General features: G+C 42.2%; 2 protein-coding genes and 1 pseudogene across 4 annotated transcripts in view; 1 reads left to right on the top strand and 2 right to left on the bottom strand.

Moving 5' to 3' along the window:
• ARHGAP29 (Rho GTPase activating protein 29) overlaps positions 1–20420 on the top strand; it is a 79112-nt gene that overhangs the window by 8793 nt on the left and 49899 nt on the right. For 2 of the 3 annotated variants that reach the window (XM_062191776.1, XM_062191774.1), the window contains exons 1-2: positions 4522–4601; positions 11730–11966. In XM_062191776.1, the coding sequence (XP_062047760.1) occupies positions 11762–11966 (205 nt within the window). In that variant the 5' untranslated portion in view covers positions 4522–4601; positions 11730–11761. Of the gene's footprint in view, positions 1–4521; positions 4602–11729; positions 11967–20420 lie in introns of those variants that run through there. The other variant, XM_062191775.1, reaches the window with a different exon arrangement.
• LOC133759145 (basic salivary proline-rich protein 2-like) lies at positions 4196–5465 on the bottom strand. The gene is made up of 2 exons (XM_062190108.1): positions 5220–5465; positions 4196–4948 (listed from the first exon to the last, which is right to left on the bottom strand). The coding sequence occupies exons 1-2, from the start codon at positions 5463–5465 to the stop codon at positions 4196–4198; spliced, it is 999 nt and encodes a 332-aa protein (XP_062046092.1).
• Positions 6792–8045, bottom strand: LOC133759144 (protein angel homolog 2-like; annotated as a pseudogene).

Raw genomic sequence — 20420 nt, 5'->3', positions numbered from 1 at the left:
GTTTATTGAAATAATTAGGCTTAAGTCGGTCATCTTGCTGTTTGGTTTTTATTTGTCCATCTGTTTTGTTTCTTCTTGTCCTATCTTTTGGATTGCTGTTGAAATTTTATCTATGTCCACTATTGACTTATTAATTGTACCTCTAGAGATTATTTTTGAAGATTTTATTTATTTATTTGAGGGGTAGAGTTATAGACAGAAAGGGAGAGACAGAGAGAGGTCTTCCATCCTCTGGTTCACTTCCCAAATGACTGCAGTGGCCAGAGCTGGGCTGATCTGAAGCCAGGAGCAAGGAGCTTCTTCCAGGTCTCCCACCTGGTTGCAGGGGCCCAAGCACTTGGATCATCCTCTACTGCTTTCCCAGGCTGTAGCAGAGAGCTGGATCGGAAGAGAAGCAGCCAGGTCTCGAACCAGCACCCATATGGAATGCCAGTGCCTCGGAGAGGCTTAGCCTGCTACACTCCCCTCTAGAGATTTTAATATACAGCTTTAACTTATCATACTATACCTTCAGATATGATTATGCTACTTCACATACAGTCTAAGGACTTTATAATTCCATTTCCTTTACACTATTTGTATTTCTTTACACTATTTACACTATTAAACATTTTCCTTTTCATTGTTGTCATAATTTCACTTATGTATATGTTATAAATGCCACAGTATAGTTACTGCTTTTGTTTTTAAACATTGACTTGATTTGAAGTACAAAATGTACTAATTTTGAAGCTTCATTGGGGTGGGTCTATAATACAGTTTTCATTAGGATAGAGGCACTCTACAAGGCATGCCTTTCTGCTATAGCCCTGTTGGGTGTTCAGCAGGTTTCTATACTTTGACTGATGAGAACTTACAGTTCTTCCAGCACTGTGGGAAACCTGGGACTTCTTTAGCTACAGCCACCTGGAAGTTTTTTGTACATTCTTTTGCAGTTTTGCCCTATACTTGTGCATTTTGGTATTCAGCAAGAGAACTAAGTAATTCTCTGTAAATACCTAGAGCTCCTCATCTTCCTATGCTTTTCTCCCCTAGATTTGGTCCTACAACTCAGCTACCCCAGTTTCCTCAACTTAGCAAGTGTATCAGCCTCTGCTTGGCTTCCCGTGCCATGATTTAGACTGCCTGTAGGCAGAAATCTGGGGAAAATAGGACTCACCTCATTTGTTTGTGATCCTATCTGTCAGGAATCACGGTCTTGGGCAATGTGTAGTCTGTCTGTATTTTGTCTCATTTTCTAGTTGTTTATTGTAGTGCACACATAGTTCTGATCTTATTTATTCCTTTATGTATCTTTTAAGGCTTTTTTTAATCTTGAGCTTTTTCTTTCCATTGTTTTTCTTGCAGCTTACTGATTGAAGAGATCCTATTGTTTGTTCGGATTTTGCTGGTACATCATGTGTATAATTTGACGTGTTCCTATCTTATAGCTTGTAGAGTGATAGGTGGATCTAGAACAATGTTGGCACTGCTAACCATTTGCGGCCAGATAATTTTTGGGGGAGGGGGATGAGGGCTGTCCTGGGCTTGTAGGCTGTTCAGCAGCATCCCTGCCTCTATCCACTAGATGTCAGTAGAACACCCCTCCCCAGCAGAACCACCAGAAGGCTCTAGATACTGTCAAATGCTCTTAGGCATGTGTTTTTCTGTGACAAGGAGGCCGCCTAAACTACACAGTCAGCTTTGAGACTATGAAGACACCTACCCAGCAAAATTAACAATACTGGTTATGTTACCTCTGCATATAGGAAGATTATCACCTGTTCAGTCTGGTACCACATGCATTTTGAAAAGACACTAGAAGAGAACTTAGGAATATCTAAATTGAGCTGCACAGAATGACTGATTCAAGAGCAATGTTATAGAGATGGTGAAGGGAAGTTCTGTTTCAGAAGGAAGAATATCAGAGACAATAAAAATATAAAATGTAAAAACATAAGCAATTTCAATTATCTTGTTCCAAGAAATGCTTTCCTGCAACTTGTTGAACAAGGTAAGATGCTGGACTTCTATAATAGGTGCGTTGATGGTTTTAAACATTTTTTGAGCACTTCACAATTTTATTGTAAACCAAGAATTTTGGATTTGCAGAAAGGTGTATTGCAATAATATACATTTTATAATTGAAATACATTTTTGTGATATAAAGTCACTTTAAACAAAATGAAAGTCACGGAATTAAAATAATCTTTTAAAGTGACTATGATTTTTGCAAATACTTTCAGGTGTCATCCTTTGGAGAAGGCTGGCATATAATTAATTTTTTAAAACAGAAAAGATTTGTGAGTTGGATTGAGATTGAGAGATTTCTCAATATTTCCCCTACAACTCACTTATAATTTAGCCATTTAAAATTCAGTGAAGGCCGGCACCGTGGCTTAACAGGCTAATCCTCCACCTTGCGGCGCTGGCACACCAGGATCTAGTCCCCGTTGGGGCGCCGGATTCTATCCCGGTTGCCCCTCTTCCAGGCCAGCTCTCTGCTATGGCCCGGGAAGGCAGTGGAGGATGGCCCAAGTCCTTGGGCCCTGCACCTGCATGGGAGACCAGGAGAAGCACCTGGCTCCTGGCTTCGGATCAGCACGATGCCCTGGCCGCATCGGCCATTGGAGGGTGAACCAACGGCAAAAAGGAAAACCTTTCTCTCTGTCTCTCTCTCTCTCACTATCCACTCTGCCTGTCCAAAAAAAAAAAAAAAAAAAAAAAAAAAAAAAAAAAATTCAGTGAAGACCTCAATGTGCACCTTAGTGTTGCTGTTTGGGAATGGTTCAGCCTCTGGTATGCAGGGTATTGAGAATAACCCAGAGCAGATATGGGTGGAGGGGCAGGGAGCCACGTTGCTTCCTTGAGTTTAGTGTTGTCCCTTCAGTGGCTTCCTGACTGTCCATGGTGCATTATTCTCCAGTGAGATATCAAGAAAAATTTTCCCCCAGCATTCCTAGGGCATTTGATCTTGCTACAGTTAGGTCTAATGTTAAATGTGTGCATCTTTAAAATTGAATCTGAAAAATAATTGTGGAGCCGGTCATTAGGTGGCTTCATTCTCATGTTTATATTTTCCAGGCAACAACCCGGGGCCTGATTGGCTTCATTTCCCCCAGAACTGTTTGCTTGTATGAAGTATCCCTCTTCCTGCTCTCTATCAGCAGGTGGTCTGTCTCTCTCTTTATCACCTGTACCTGTTATCTTGGTCTCCATCTTATTTGTATTTTCTCTTTCTCTCTGCCTCACCTGTCTGTGTCTTTCCCTGTCTTTGGTCTCCTCTGTTCTTGCCCTCTCTCCCCTGCACAATTGTCCCTCTGTCCTGCTTTCTGTGCTCTCTGTCACTGCCACACGCCACCTCCACGGCTCACACCCCTTCTCTCCACCAGGAATTGTTCATATTGTCAGTGACATTGCCAGTCCCATTTCAGTCAGGAATACATCCTCTTTATTAAGGATAATGGCAAGATAAGGTAAACAGAGAATAATGTATTGAAAAAGAGACTTAGGAGGTATTGGAGGTCGAGGGACTTCCTCAGGTTTCTTTCCAAAAGCCTTCCAGAGGACCTAAGTGTAGTTCCACCGCCCCAGCCCCCTTTCGGCCTGGGACTCCCTTCTCCTGAGTTTGCTTCAGCTCTGGCATCGCAGGTTTCCATGGAGAGAGTCCTTGGTACATTTTTCTTTCTCCGTGTGGTCAGGAGGAAGTTTGGTTTGAGGTTTCCTGAGTATTTGTAGCATGTCCTTGTACTGTTGTGTTTGGGGTTTGCAGGGCTAAATTTGAGTAAATTGATTCTGGAAAAACCCAGGGTAGAGCTACGGCAACCCAGGAGCGGAGCGTTTTCATCTGTCCCTTCCCCAGGCAGCGCGTGGGGGACCGCATTCATTTCCGCAAGGTGGTCTCCGCCCGTGGTGGCGCTCCCCTGGCTGCTCCCTTTCCTCTCGCTCTCGGGGGAGTTGCTTTCGTGGCACTCGCTGCCTTCACCGGCTTTTGTCCCCTGTCCCCCCCCCCCCCCCGCCCCGCGTCCCTCAGTTTCTCCCAGAGTCGCTTCTGGGGTCTCTCAGGGGAGCCCCAGCTCTGCTCGCGTGAGAGGTCTTTTGATTCTCTGGAAGGGCGTTGGGCCGGTTCCGTGTTCCACTTGGACTCGTGGGGCCCCACCAGTCTCGTTCCCCTCAAGCGGGTCCCGAGAAGTACCTCGTAAGGTGGGGAGAGCGCTCAAGCGTCAGGGGACTTTTCCCTGGGTCGCTCCGCCGTCAGCCGCGCCAGGCCGACGCGTCGCGCGCCGTGGGGCACAGGGTCCGGCCGGGCGCCGCTGACAGCCGGAGCCCCCGCCCGCGAGCCGCCGCCCCCACCTGCCGCGGCCGCCCGAGCCCCGCCCCCGGCAGCGCGGGCCAATGGGCTGGGCCCCGGGGGGCGGGCCGCGGCGGGGGCGGGGCGTCCGCGGCCGGGCGGTCGTGGCGGTGGCTGCAGGGGCGGCGGCGGAGGCGGCGGCGGCTTGGCCGGGGGTCCGCCGGCCGTGCGTGGGGGATGGGGGCGGCGGGCTCCGGCCCTCGGCGGCGGCGGCGGCGGCCGTGAGCTCGGGGCGAGCGTCCGTGTCGGGGACGCGCGATGGAGCACCACGGTGAGTGAGTGAGTGCGGGGCGGAGGCGCTCGCTGCGGGCTGCGGTCGCCCTCTTCCAGCACCCGCGAGTTGCCGTCTGGGCTGCGCGGCGCGCGGGGAACCGGCACCCAGGGGCCTGGCCGGGGCGCGGGGCGAGGCGGGCGCCGCGGTGTTGGTGGCGGTTGTTCGGCGGGAGCCGCGCGCGGACCGCCCTCCGCCCTGTCGGGGTTCCCTGCCCTCTTGGCGCGGGCACTTGGAGGCGCTGAGGCTGTGCGAGCTCCCAGCGCGGGGACCTCAGCGCGGCGCGCGGCTGCAGGCAGGGTCCTGCCGCGTCGCCCCGCTCCCGTGGGGCGCTCCTCCCCGAGACACTAGGGTTTCTGTCCTGAGGTGGAGAGGGGTGTTCCGTTTCGAGGCCGCCCCGTTCTCGGTGGCGTGTCCCAGATGTTTTGGACGTGTCTGGGGACTTGGTTGGAACTCAAAACACGTTTTTTTGTTTTTTTTTTTCTTGGAGGGATGAGCCCTAGACCGAGACGTTTCAAGGTGGAGCCCTAGTGACTGACGAGCCTCCTGTCTCTATGTTTATCTTCTTCTTCTTCTTTTTTTTTTAAACTCTTTCTCAAGATGGAACTGGTCTCATACCTGTGGGGAGGGCAGGGTTTGCCTGCTCCAGGCGGGAGCGGAGCGCTCTTTCCCCTTTATCAGTGTCCTGATGGTAATCTGCTGGTGGTGCCGGGTCTTTTGTGCGTCCCTATCTACGTGGGCTGTCCTCCTTGGTGGCTCCATTCTTCCCCCTGATTTGAAGTCCGGCACTGGGAACGTGCGCTTTTGCATTGTGTGGTTCTGGCCGCCCGGAGGAGAGCCCTGCCGGCCAGGAATGCTAGACATCCTGGAGGCGTGGGAGGCTGGGCAGCTTCCTCTCCGGAGCGTGCTACGTTCAGACTGCGCAGGAATGAAGTGTATGTGTGTCGCACGCCTGCCTTCAGAATCGTTTGCTTGTTACTGGTGAGCTCTTTCTGACATGTCCCTATTCTGGTTGTGCGGGGGAAAACATTTTCAAAATATAAGCGAAGAACTTCAGAATAACCTCTTCTGATGTTTAAAGAATCTTGAGGTGGATCCTTCCCAAATGAGAAATTGTGCTGAAATAGCAGATTGCTGAAATATCTGGCAAGTTTTCCTCAGGTAGAAATAGTAAGACAGGAACCACTAAGTGCAAATATTTGGGGGCAGTTTTCCACTTGCATTCAATGAGGGTGCGGGTTCTGTCTACATTCTGAGGGCAGTGAATGTGAGATATGGGTCATTTAATTACCATAGGCTACCAGAGTCTTGGAAAATCCACATTTTAGGGGACCAGAAAGTTTGTATCCACATTTCTAGTGCAAATATCACTTAGAATTTAGAACATACAGAGAAAGTTATTTACACTTAACTACAGAATTGTTTGAGAAGTGGGTCATTCATGTTTTTAATGCTGATTGTGTGAACTTGGAAGAGATGCACAAGAATTAGTTTCACAAATATTTTGCTCAACATGCTGTTTGCACAGCTCAGACTTTATTTGGAAGCCTTCTGGTAGCTTTCCACGAAGTCAGTTAAGTTTCGGGAATTGTTTCCTGACCTATATTTCTTGTTAACAATCTACCAGTATATTGTGAAGAATTCTCATCTTGTTTGTTAAAATATGTCCAGAAAAAGAGTCTCCCAAAATAAAGCACTGCTAATAGTAATAGCTATAACAATTATTTGGGTCTTCATGATGAGTTAGACCCTGTGTTAAGCACTTTCCATGCATTATTACCTAATTTAATAAAAGCACTGCTTGCAACTGTTAGTAACTACATTTTATGTTATCACCAATTGAGATTATTCATTTTAGCACAAAGGAAAGTGTATATTGTTTAACAGTATCATATCTAGATTTCAGTTATGAAAGCTTGTCTTTTTTTCTAAATCACTATCAACTTTACTGATATTTGAAATAAAAATATATTTCATTTATAGTAAATGATATTTAGATCTCGACTGTCAGGAAAATATTTTTCATTATGAAAAAAATTTTTTTAAAATAATTTTTGTTTAAAGCACTTACCATAACCTCTTTGGAAGCTCCACAGCACAAAGATATACATGCAGCACTTAAGGAAAACTTTACATTTTTGAAAAAGAATATAAATTGGAAAGAAACTTCTGTATGCAATCAAAGGAGAGTCAGAGCTCAGATCTGAACTTAGCTGATAAAGGCAGATAATCTGAAGAGTTTTCATTTGGAAGTCCAGTCAGAGTCCCTAAGTCTTGTTTTGTAAGAGGTGACAGTCTAGCTGGAAGTTTCAAGCCACCAAACTAAAGCAGCTTTGATTTCTGGGTGTCTAGTAGTAGCTTCCTTTTCTGCAACGTAGGAAATATAACCCACAGTTTTGGCACTTTGGGAATGACAGGTGGGCACTTGGGATCCCCGTGTTAGGAAGGTAACGTGAGAGGCTGACACGGTGCTGTAAGCCCGAGGGTGACTTTTCAGCTGTCTGCAGGACCCCCGGTGTTTTCCCCCTGTGTTTGTGTCAGATCGCTGTCTTGTCTACTTTCGGTATCTGCTGCACCTCATACGCAGAGTTCTGTGAGAAACTTAAGGTTGGGGCTAAAACACTGATCGTTGTCCTGGTGAGGACCATTCCTGGCCCGATAGCTTTCCTATGGCAAGTACTTCATAATTCAGTTTTCCTTTCTTTATGAAACTGTACAGTAGAGAACCAGGAACAGAATTAAAGTCACGTACATACTGGCAGGACAGATGCTGCCATCTTTCTGATGGGCAACAATTGATAGCATGGCCAATTGGGTCATCTTAGTGTTACCTCACCTTGGATTGTACAAGAGATGTGTATTAGCTCCCCAGATTGCAGGAGAGGCACACATGGGATTTTGACCTGCAAGAGTAAAACAAGTCCCTGTTCAACAGAAGAATATCAGGCAGTAGAATCCCGCTGGCTGGGTTCACTGTTGAGAGTGAACATTGGGAAGGGTTGAAGTAAATGCACAGCCAGTAGGTTTGCTTCTAGTCCACATCTTACATGAACAGTGATAACCCAGTGATCCAAACTTGGCCTCTTCTCTTTCTATAACGATCTTGCCAACAAAGTACGTCTGCATCAAAATGTCTAATATTCTTTCAGAATATTGGGAAACTTTAAACTCCAGGGCAGTACTGACCAGTGATAGCATTTATGACTAATTATAAGCTAGTTATGACTAATTATCTTCTGGTAAATCTTGTGAATGCCTATTATAGGACATTACTTTAAAATCAAGCTTGTTCTCACTGTCTTCACATTTGGGGTTGACATTTTTGTCTCCTAGGGTCTTCATTTGTTCTGCAGTGGCTCTGTGTTCTAATCCCTTGCTGTCAGGCCCACCTCTCCCCACCACTTGGTGGCGGCGGTTCCTCCTTGTGCTTAGTCGCACTTTCATCCTTCCCTTCTGTGGGTGTCCAGGTCCCAGGCCCCTGTCTCCAAATCAGCCTCTACAACCCACCAGACGGCTGGAAGCCCCACAGGGTCTCCATCACTCCAAGTTGCAAAAGCTTGGAATCAGTTTGTTTTAAACATGTTTCTCGATTGTAGTGTTTCCTTTTTCCGGTTTGAAATATGAAAATGTATATAACAAAATCAGCACATTACTCATAATGCCGACCAACTGTAGACTGTACTCCTATCTAATTCCTTGGTTTGTCTCCACCCCCGTGTGTGTGTGTTTTTTTTTTGTGTGTGTGTGTGTATAGAACCATGCGTGTTTAACAGGCTTATACTAAGTCTTGTCTAAAAGTGCTCAGTGTTTTTGAAATACTTTTACAATTTTGAGTTTCCAATTTGATGCATAAATTCTTTTTGCAAATTGCTTTGTTTAAAACTTATGTATGTCTTTCACTTTTGTACCATGTTTTTCAGTGACAGTGACCAGTTCTCTAATTGACTAAATTTAAAAACTGTCGGAAGTATGTAGAAGACTTTATTAAGTAAACTGTTACAGTGCTGAAGTTTGTTGGCTAATTAGCCTTCTCAAATAGTGATTTAGAAGAGAGCTGCCCAGACAAGGCTCTAAAATTTTTTATTTTGTCTTGTTTATTTTTGTTAGTGGGGAGGGAGACTTAGATATGATTATTGTGATCAAAAATTGCCCTAGGTTCACTTTAGAAATTACTTACACATTTAAGAACTAATGTTAGATAGGTTTGAAACTAGTTTAAGTATAGAAATTACACTTTCAAAAATAATTTGAGATTAAGACAAAGATATTGAATAGAGAACTTTAAAAGCTATTAGATTAATGGGACATCCTATTTAATAATCAAAAGAAATAATAAAAAAATCTAAGTTTGATTTCAGTTTTATGTAATCTATTTCGCTTCATGTGCCCCCCCCCTTTTTTTTTTTGATTTTGGAAAGATAGCATTTAGAGATAGACTTTTTAAAAAGAATTCTATTTTTTCCTTAGAAATACTGCAGCAACCTGGAGTTAAGTATAGTTGTTTCTATAAAAATTGAAACTTGTTAAGCCCATTATTCTTTCTGCAGATCCATTTTTCATTTTGCAAATAGTTTTTTGTAATTCTGCTGTCATATGCCAGGTACTGTGCTGAGCAGAGAACAACACATGGTTAGCAAAAATCAAGACATAGTCTTGATTTCCTTGAAGTTCTAGTCTAGATAGGATGGCCTGAGTCATCTGTTTGAATTGTGATAAGTGTAATAATGAAAGATACAGGATACCATAGAGCATGCATGAAGTAGGAGATTCTGCTTCAGTTTGATGACAGTGGTTATTGGAAAGTGCGGGTGGGTGGTCCAGGAAGGTTTCTTTCAGGAGTTGATCTTAAAGCTGAGATCAAAATAAAGAAAGAAGGAGTCTTCCGGACAAATAAAACTGCCTGTACAATCCTCAGCCCAACCATTAATGTTTTCGAAGCTGGGAGTCAGGACCCATTATTACATGTATGAAATTAGTTCGGTGAATTGCAACCAGAATCTTCAAAAACAAAGTGGGATAGAATAATAAAAGATCTGAGTACATCACCATGGATTCTTAGCCAGAATCTGTTTTATGGAATAAAACATTAATGCATTCTTAAACAAATACATTCTTAAACACATAGGCATGCAAAAACGTACTTAACGTGTATACTGGTTCTTGACGTAAAATTACTTCCTGCTGTGGGTCATGCTAAACAATACTGTTGGAAGCATGAGAAGGAAGTGTGTATGGCAGGAGTGTCGAGAGTCAGGAGTGTAACTTTGATGATATTGCAGAGGTGGTTAAGTAGGAGCCAGATTGTCCTTTCAGCCTTGTAGAGAGCATGATAGCTTTTGACTTGCTATCTGCAAGACTTGAGCAGAGAAATGGTATCATGAGCTTTATGTTTTAAAAGTTCACTCTTCGTATTCGGGGTGGGATAAGAATGGATGTAAAGAGATCATTAGGAAATCAGTACAGTAGCACAGAGAAGAGACAACAGTCATTTACTGGTATTGTAGCAGTAGAGACAGAAGTGGATAGACTAGAGAACTGTGGGTCGGGAAGCAAATAAATCGATGGAGTTGAATGAGTGAATGATACAGTAGTATGCGTTTACACATTATCAGGAATTAATAAAGATTGAGCATCCCATCTGAAGTGTTCAGATGTCAGAGTTTTCCAGCTCTTGGAATTTTTGCATTGATAATGCCAGTTGAGCACCCTAGATCCGAAATCCTCAATGCTGCAACATCTCAGACTTTCAGAGTGTCATCTCAGCACTCAAGAAGTTTGGGGTTTTGGAGCATTTTGGATTTTGAATTTACAGAGTAAGGATGCTCAGCCTCTATTAAACAACTTCACAGAAATCCATAGTCATACTACCATTTTGAAAGTATCCAAATATTCAGGACAAAATCATAGAGAACCCTCTTAGTGATAATGCTTGAGCTATCTAGTTCTTCTGCTCATTTCTTATTTGGTTTTTACGAGCTTCAAGGACTTAATTCTGAGGTAAAATGAGGATGAAGAGGAAACAAACTAGGTTTTCTTGAGTTCCACCTGTACCAGATTAGGCATTTTAACATAAGAAACCTTTTACTTTTGTGATCTGTTTTAATTCTCACACAAGCATGTAAAGTAAATTGTATGGGTCCATGTCTAGAAAATACTAGAGCCAGGATTTAAATTGTGTTTTTCTCATACTGAAAGATTGCCTACTTACCGTGCTGTCCTGAGAGTCCTATAAGCTGATAATCATTATACATGTATTTGTTTAACCAATCAAGCTTTGTCAGGTTAGCAGACAACCCTAGAACTTGTTTTTGACAAAGAAATATTTTATTGATGAGAATTGACAAGCCGGGATGCGTGTGTGTGTGCGCGCGTGCTCGTGCTCGCGCGCGCATGTGTGAGAGAGAAAGAGACTGGGGTTAGGGGAGGGTGGGGGTGGTGAGGTGAGTGAGAACTACCTCTAACTGGACTTTGATGTATTGGACACTTCATGCCGTGCCTCATTTAATCCTTATAATAATAATCTCCTGAGATAGATGTTATCAGGGTATTGTTCCCATTTTATAAATGAGCATACAGAGGAGATGATTAACAGCTTGTTATATCATTTACAGCAAGTGATGGAAGACAAGTTTTGAAATTAGGTATTTCTTTTTTCCAAGCTCATTTCATCTTTAGTTTTGAAGATAATGTCATGGGGGAAGAATATGACCTTCTACTAAGTGATGTTTCAGAACAGCGTTTGCAGTTTTAAAAAGTTCCACTATCTAGGAATTAAGAGGAAGTATAAAAGAGCATGATTTTGACATCAAGGCAGATCTAAGTTTAAGTCTCATATAATTATTATCAGTTGAGAGCTTAGACAAAATCGTAAGTTCTAGACCTCAGATTGCTCGCCTGTGAAATGAAAAGAACACTGGTTTGCATATCACAGAGTCATCAGGGTTTTTGGCACTTAATAATGGAAGCTGCTGTTATTAGTGGTACAGTGCTTATTTTTAAAATTTTAAAATAGAATGCTGAGGTAGGCTGTGGCTAATATAAATTAATTAATTAATATAAAAATTAATATAATGTTTCCCTGTCTGATGGAGCATTTGTGTTTTTCTCTTTGTTTCCTGCCCACTGAAGGATTTCAGTTTTTCTGACCGGTAAATGAAAGGATGCTTGCTCACAAACAGAAAAAGACAAAGAAGAAACGCGTTTGGGCATCAGACCAACTGTCTACTGATGTTACAACTTCTGAAATGGGGCTCAAGTCCATAAGTTCCAACTCCATATTTGATCCAGATTACATCAGGGAGTTGGTGAATGATATCAGGAAGTTCTCCCATATGTTACTATATTTGAAAGAAGCTATTCTTTCAGGTTTGTCAACTATTTTCTCTTTTGGTTCTTTCTGTGAAATTTTCAATGCCAGGGCCACTGTAGATAAAGGCGCACACAGTGGGAGGAGCAGGGAATTCTGCTTCACTTATCTTATGACCCCTTATTTTTTAAATGGCCAAATGTTTGGCATTTACAATGTAAACTAATTTATAACAACAGTGCCATACAGAATAGAAACTTTGAAATGTGTTAGAGATAAGAGGACAAAAAAATAAAAAAATCAGTGTTTGATTCCCAGCATTGGTGTCTGTTTGAAATAGGAAAATTTGAGATCATTGAGCTCTTAACTTTGATAATGTTAACGTGGTTCACTGATTGGTCTTCAATAAGGGGACTAGTGTTTATAATTTACATTGTTGACACTTTTACCTAAATTCAGTTTTGAATATTGTTGTCAAACTTAATTTAAAATGACTGTGTTGAGTGATTTTTTTTCTCAAAAATCAAGCATAACTCTGTTTTGATCTGTATCCTTGAAAAATTATTTCGTTTTAATTGAAAGAGAGAGAGAATCTTCTGTCTGCTGGTTCACCCCCAAGTGTACGCTGCAGCCAGGATCCCGGAAGTCAGTCTGGGTCTCCCACATAGGCAGCAGTGACCATGTGCTTGAGGCATCACATGGGGCCTCCTGGGATGCACACTGACAGGAAGCTGGCATTAGAAGCACAGCTGGAACTTTTAACTCAGGCGCTCTGATGTGGAATGCAGGTGTCTCAAGCTGCATCTTAAGCACTGAGGCAAAGCCTGTTCCTGTAATCTCTTCTTGAATAAGGGATAATCACGAAATTTATTCTGTCTAGGTCAGGGATGTGGGCCACATAAGGCCCACAGATCATTTGGTCTGGCCCTGCAAGGCAGCTGCCATCAGGACTTGAAATTCAGTACATCTACAGGAGGCCGATGTTGAAGTTGATCATTTTGGTTGGTCCACAGATATTATAAATATCCAAATGGCCCTTGGCAAAAAAAGGTTCTGAATCCTTGGTCTGGTTAGCAATGGATAATGGAGCACAAGACTTGATTGTTTTGCAGTATAGGAATATATATATTTTCAACTTGTACTGCCTTTTAATATCCAAATTTGATGGCAGTGATAAGAGATACAATTTCTGTCTTTTCATGATAAATTCATTTCCATATTCATATGGTATGTTTACGTTTAGAAAATGACAATTCTCAGTGTAATTTATGTGAGACCTCCCAGGTCTTCATAGAAATTAATGAGTTTTCAGTAAATATTTCTATGTATGTAAATTGTATATTTATTTTTTGAGGTACATTTTGAAAAACAAACTAAAACCACAACTTGTGCTGATACTAAATTTAAGTCTATTTCTAGGGTGAGTGTTGAGCCTAATGGTTAAGATGCCTGCATCCTATATCAGAGTGCCCGAGTTCTGTACACAGCTTCGGCCCCTGACTCCAGCTGCCTGCTAATTCGGACTTTGGGAGGCAGGGGTGTGGCCCATGTATGGGTTTCTGCCACCCACGTGGAGACTTAGATTGAGTTCTCAGCTCCCAGACTCCGCCCAGCTTGGTGCAGCCATTACTGGCATTTGGGGAGTAAACCAGAAGATGGGAGCTCTGTGTCTTGCCTCTCAATTACATACAAATATATATACATGAATTTATTTCTAACCTAATTTAACTTTGGGGGTAAAATGTCCAAAATAACTAGACTAGAATTGAAGCCTCAGATTTTAGTTATCAAATTTCCCTTAAAACAAGAGTCACGTAGATCATTATTTAGGAACTATATTAGAAAAGAAATTGCTTACACTTCCCTTTATTTTAATAGCTTGATTTTGATGTCTAATTATGATGAATGATTAAATGGCAATAAAGTTATCTTATTGTGGAAAAATATCTTAAATATGTTAAGTATTATATTGGTAACAAATTTCTTAACAAAATGACACATCAGTCATTTATTTAAAGAAGGATGATTTTGTAATAAAGGTTTGTTTTTAACAGTTAATTTTTTAAAATTTACACATAGTAAAATGTATTCTTTTTAATGTATAGTTAATTAGTTTTAAGGTGAATTTTAAAATGATATATTAGCTGGCAAATTATTGACCTTAATATAGGATAAAGCTTGATTTTATTTATGTATCAATTTAAATAAGTTTTCAGTTCTATAAATAAGATTTTTAGTTAGGATTTTTATGTTTTTATTTTCTTTAGGAGATTTATAAGTTTTAGAATTTATACTCATTAAAGTGCTCATCTTGTTTCACAGAGTAAAATACTGGTAATTTAAAAAAAAGTTGTACCTTTTATATAAAAAATTTTTTATATGAGTTTCCTTTTAATGGTAATAAATGGTAAGATACACAAGGAGACTACCCCTTGAGAGAAAAGGATACGTATGGAAGTATGTTAATTCGCTGAAATTTAATTTAAAAAATGTGTGAGGATGTTATCCTTTTAATAAGAAAGCCAGACAGGTGTTTGGCACAGTGGTATGTTGCTTGGGACGCCTGCATTCCATTTGGAATTCCTGGGTTTGAGTCCCTTGGCTCTGCACCTGGGAGGCAGCAGGTGGTGGCTCAAGCAGTTGGGTCCCTACCACCCATATGGGACTCAGATTAAGCTTCTGGATCCAGCCCTGGCTGTTGCAGTCTTCTGGGAAGTGAACCAGCTGATGGAAGTTCTGTCAGTCTCTCTGTTTTTCAAATCAATAAAACCAAAATAAGTTGTTTTTTTTTTACCAAAAAAAAAAAAAAGAAAGCCAGTACTTCAAAACTTAAAGAACAGATTGTACCACCAGTAATTTAAAAAGCTAGTGAATTATTTTTTTTTTTAAAAAGGAAAACCTATTTTTTGCATCACCAATGTTTATTAGTATGCAGCGGCAGGAAATTTTCATTAGTTACCTTTGTATTAATTTTAATGCTTCATTTTTCACTTAAAAGAATGATACTGAGTTTTTGGTGTTGCCCATTACTTTTTACATTGTTTGTTCTTATTTTTTTGAAAGGCAGAGACAGAAACTGAGAGAGAACATTTCCATTTGCTGGTTTACTCCCCAGGTGCTGAAAACATCCAGGGCTGGGCGATAGCCAGGAGGCCAGAACTCCCTCAGGCTCTCCCTTGTGGGTGGCAGGTACCCAAGTTCTTGAGTCATCATCTGCTCCCTTCCAGGGTGTGTGCATTAGCAAGAAACTGGATTTGGAAGTGGAGCAGAGATTGAGACAGTACTCCAACTTGGGATGTAGATTTTAATGCAGTTGGCTGCACCTAACAGATCCTCTTGTTTATTACCTTTTAATCTACATCTCATAGCTGTTAAAAAGCTAAAGAGTTAGTTAGCTTTTAAGAATAAAGAAATTGAGAAGCACAATACAGTCACCTTTTGGTTTGATCAGGATGTCATCTCTGTGTGTACTTTATCTACCTGTAATAAGCCAGTGGTGTGCGAAGTCATTTGGGTATGGCCTCAGGTGTTTAAGCATATTGTGGAGGGTAGACTTCGATGAATAGCCTTGTGATTAGTTTATGACCACATTTTTTTTTGTTCTTCCCCAAACTAATTATAGAAATGATACATAATTGGATGTGGTGCTCTTTGTTTTACAGAGTACTTTCAAATACACACACAGTTAATCACTCCATCCCCGCAAAGGCAGGGACTTTGAGCTCCATTTCACGGATGGGATGTGGGTATAACTTGGATGGTGGGCTTTCTGTCAGCCTCTTACTGCTGAGACGGAATGGCCCCATGTGGAACACAGAGGTCATCGGTGCAGAATGGGGTGTTCCCTGCGTGCCGCCTCGGCTGCGTCACGTGGAGGTGCTCTGCAGAAAGCGCCGCTCAGGTTTTGTGTTTCATTCGCCCGCTGTGTTCGGTGGGAATTAGCAGGAGCTGTACTGCCCAGTAGTGGCCACTAACCCTATGTGGCTATTTCAGTTTGATTAAAACTTCAAATTTGGCTCCTTTTGCAACTGCCACGATTCAAGTTCTCAGTAGCCAGATGGGCATATTAGGAAGGAACATACAGAAAATTTCCATCATTGCAGAAATATCTGTTGATTAGTGCTGGTATAGACTTTTGGTCTTTATTAATATTAAGAATATTGAAATGGATTCTGAAGCTATACATACTTTAATTTTTATAGCATTTAAAGGAAACATGGAAGTTGTTAATAAAGAAATCTTTTTTAAAAGATTTATTTATTTATTTGAAAGAATTACAGAGAGAGAAAAGGAGATACAGAGATCTTCCATCCACTGATTCACTGCCCAGATGACCACAATGGTCAGGGTAAGGCCAGGCCAAGTTAGGAGCCAGGAGCTTCCTCCAGGTCTCCCATGTGTGTGCAAGGGCCCAAGCACTTAGGCCACCTTCCACTGCTTTCCCAAGTACATTAGTAGGGAGCTGAATTGAAAGCAGAGCAGCCAAGACTCCCAGCTGGCACCCATATGGGATGCTGGCTCTGCAGATGGCGTCTCAACCTGTGCCACAGCGCTGGCCCCAGTAAAGAACGTTTTCATACTAATAGGGGTTCAGTTAAAATTCCTTTTCTTAAATTGCCTTAGACCATGTAACGTTCTCACTCTTCTTTGATTGAAATCAACATAGCATTTTCTAGCCAGATTGTACAGTTTGGTTAAATGGATGGTAGAAGATGGCAGGAAAAGCTCTGGACGGGCTCATGATCTAGGCTCTAGGAACAGTTCTGCTGTTGACTAGCTTTGCAATAGGATTTTAGTCTTTCACTTTTTTGTTAAGAACAAGGCATTTACAACAGATGTTACCTATTTTACGATTCTGTGATTCAGAATTTGATGGGAGTTAAGGATTGTACATTGTTCAGAATATTGATAGTTTGGAGCCGAAGGGCACAGTTAAGTATCTGTTTTCAAACTAGTAATGCATTTTTGATGCGCTTTTAGTTTCTGGGATTCTTATGCGAATTTAATGATAACTCTCTTAAATGTGATGCTGATGAAAATTTCCTAAGTGAGAATGTTAAAGCTCATACTGCAGTAGTTGTTGGGGAGGAACTGAATAGAGAAAAAAAAACAAAGAAGAAGACTTGTTGCCCAGTAGGGTTAAGATATCTGTGCAGTTTATCTTTGTTTATTTTTTTATTTACAAATAAAAATGGAGAGCTTACTAGTGGAGATCAGAGAACTGAAAACACTCCCCTTTTGCTTTGCTCAAATAAGTGAAAGAGTTCAGTGTTTTCCCTTCTCCTGCTTATCTCTAGGAGGAGGTTACCTCGTAGTCTTACACAAATAGCAGATGTGGAATTTAAAGTTTTAGATCTCTAGCCAGTATCATTAAAGGTGAATTATGAGTAATTATAGGGCTAAACCCTCTTAAATTAAAATGCTGAAGGCACTCACTTATGCATATGCACTTTGTGTTAATTATAACATTGTAGATTAATATAATCATATGTCCAGTGTAAGTGCCAATTCAGGTATATGGTTGTCCCCTGAAAAATAACAAGTAACAGATTGCTCCTGGAATTCCAAATAACAAATCTATAAATGTTCTTCTGGCTTATACAGTAATTCGAAAGTCTGTCTTGGTGACTTTCTTCCGCATTCCCACGTGGAACATTATGTCAGGAAAAGCAAAAATCTGAGGCTTTGAAAAGTGCAAGGCTTTTATATTGGGCTAGAAGAAACGATATCAAAATGTCTTTTTCTGCTGCTCAGTGCTTGCAAGTGTTGATTGACACTGTAAAACATTTGAAAGAAAAAAAAAACAATTTAATGCCTCCTGTAGCTTTCTGTTTTTGATTACATAACACTATTTTTTAAAAAAATAATTATTTTATTTATTTGAAAGTCAGAGTTACAGAGAGGTAGAGGCATAGAGAGAGGTCTTCCATCCACTGGTTCACTGCAGTGGTGGCATCCCATATGGGCACTGGTTCGAGTCCTTCCTGACTCCACTTCTGATCCAGCTCTGCTATGGCCTGGGAAAGCAGTGGAAGATGACCTAAGTCCTTGGGCCCCTGCAGCCAGTGGGAGACCCGGAAGAAACTCCTGGCCCCTGGCTTAGGATTAGCGCATCTCTGACAAGTTGGAGAGTGAACCAGTGGATGGAAGATCTCTCTCTCCCTCCCTCTCTGCCTCTCTGTAGTTCTGCCTTTCAAATAAATAAATAAATCTTTTTTTTAAAAGATTTTATTTATTTGACAGGTAGAGTTACAGACAATGAGAGAGAGAGACAGAGAGAAAGGTCTTCCTTCTGTTGGTTCACTCCCCAAATGGCCGCAACGGCTGGATCTGTGCCTATCTGAAGCCAGGAGCCAGGTGCCTCCTCCTGGTCTCCTATGCGGGTTCGGGGGCCCAAGGACTTGGGCCATTTTCTACTGCTTTTCCAGGCCATAGCAGAGACCTGGACTGGAAGAGGAGCAGCCGGGACTAGAACTGGCACCCATATAGGATGCCGGCACCACAGGCAGAGGATTAACCTAGTGCGCCACAGCGCCAGCCCCAATAAATAAATCTTAAAAAAAAAAAAAAAAAAAAACAAACCAGTTTTGTAGATACATTTGATTTTTTTTCCTAGGGTGGATATAGGAGGGTATGTAAATATTATTTTAGACAAATTTGAGTGTTAATTTTACAGTGACTCTCAATTAATTTTCAGCATCACCATGTGCATGAAAATTTGTAAAATATTAGCAATATTAGTTTGTTAGTTCCAGCTGTGTACTGCTCTGTCTTCTTCTAGAAGTAAACCTCTTTAAAGTGATTCCTAGTGGATATCACTTAGAAGTTAATAATGACTGTTACAAGGTTGTGGTTTAGTGAGTAGAAGGTGAGAAATGGATCTTCAAAGTGTGAGATACAGGTAGCTCCTTTATTACACCTGTTCCGGTTCTCAGGGAATGGAGTGCTCTTGTACACTTGTCCAGAATAGTCTGCCAAGTTAGCACCATTTAATAAGGACTGGCATATTAACTGGAAGGTAAAACCTGTTAAATCCCAGATGGCAGAGTACCCACCATTCAGCTGTAACCCTTTCATCATGTGGTAACCAGAGCGTGGTGGTGGGGAACAGAGATCCTAGAGCCTGAACAAGTCAGGTGGAATCCTCATTCTGCTACTTGCTAGATGTCTGTAAGCCTGGGCATTATTGATCTGTGTACTTCAGTTTCTACTTCTGCTTCTGCTTCTAGGAGATAATAGCACCTGTGTGCTATGGTTTGGGTTTGCCCCAAAGGTCCATGACTGAAGATTTGGGCCCCAGAGAGTGGTGCTACTGGGACGTGGGAGGTGGTGGAATCTTTTGAGGTAGCGCCGGTTGAAAGACCTCGGGTCATGCTTTGGAGGTGTGCTGGCAGGAGGAATTGTGAGACCTCAGTCTCTCTTTGACTTCCTGTGTGGTGATGTACACTGTTAAACACACACACATACACACACACATACTGGCACTCACACAGGCACTCAACCCCCCTGAACTTGGACTTTGAACCTCCAAAGCTGAACTAAATTTCTTTTTTAAAGTTTGCTGCTTAGATTTTTTTTAAAAGATTTTATTTATTTGAGAGGTAGAGTTACAGACAGAGAGGGAGAGAGAAAGGTCTTTCATCTGCTGGATCACTCCCCAGATTGCTGCAATGGCCAGAGCTATGCTGATCCTAAGCCATGAGCCAGGAACTTCTTCTGGATCTCCCACATGGGTGCAGAGGCCCAAGCGCCTGGGCCATCTTCCACTGCTTTCCCAGGCCACAGCAGAGAGCTGGATCGGACAAAGAGCAGACAGGACACCAGCCGGCGCCCATATGCGATGCATGCGCTGCAGGCAGAGGCTTAGCCTACTGCATCACAGCACTGGCCCTGCCTTAGATACCTTGTTGTATAACCTAGAGCTGGCTAAGATGCCACACCATTGGGCTTTTGAGATCAGATGAGTTCATGTACATGAAGCTCTTAGACTAAGTGCTTTAAAATGCCAGCTGTTACTATTTACAGCCCCCAAGAAGCTGGATAAAGAAAGCTGCTGTTCTCAGGCTTCACTTTTGTTTTATAAATTAAATTATTACAGCAGACGTAGAAGTTTCCCAGCAATAAGTTCTGAAATTTTTTTGTTTTTGCACCATGTTTTCATTGCTTTCCTTAGGGAGGATAAACTGAGTTAACAAGACTAATTTTGAAATTATTGTCCATAGGCCGGCACTGTGGCTTAACAGGCTAATCCTCCGCCTTGCAGCGCCGGCACACTGGGTTCTAGTCCCGGTTGGGGCGCCGGATTCTATCCCGGTCGCCCCTCTTCCAGGCCAGCTCTCTGCTATGGCCCAGGAAGGCAGTGGAGGATGGCCCAAGTCCTTGGGCCCTGCACCCGCATGGGAGACCAGGAGAAGCACCTGGCTCCTGGCTTTGGATCAGCACGATGCGCCGGCCGCAGCGGCCATTGGAGGGTGAACCAACGGCAAAAAGGAAGACCTTTCTCTCTCTCACTA

This window comes from Lepus europaeus, chromosome 5, assembly GCF_033115175.1.
Source record: "Lepus europaeus isolate LE1 chromosome 5, mLepTim1.pri, whole genome shotgun sequence".
Taxonomy (NCBI): domain Eukaryota; kingdom Metazoa; phylum Chordata; class Mammalia; order Lagomorpha; family Leporidae; genus Lepus; species Lepus europaeus.
The sequence above is the reverse complement of the archived record's forward strand: the minus strand, read 5'-3'. Positions and strand labels throughout refer to the sequence as shown.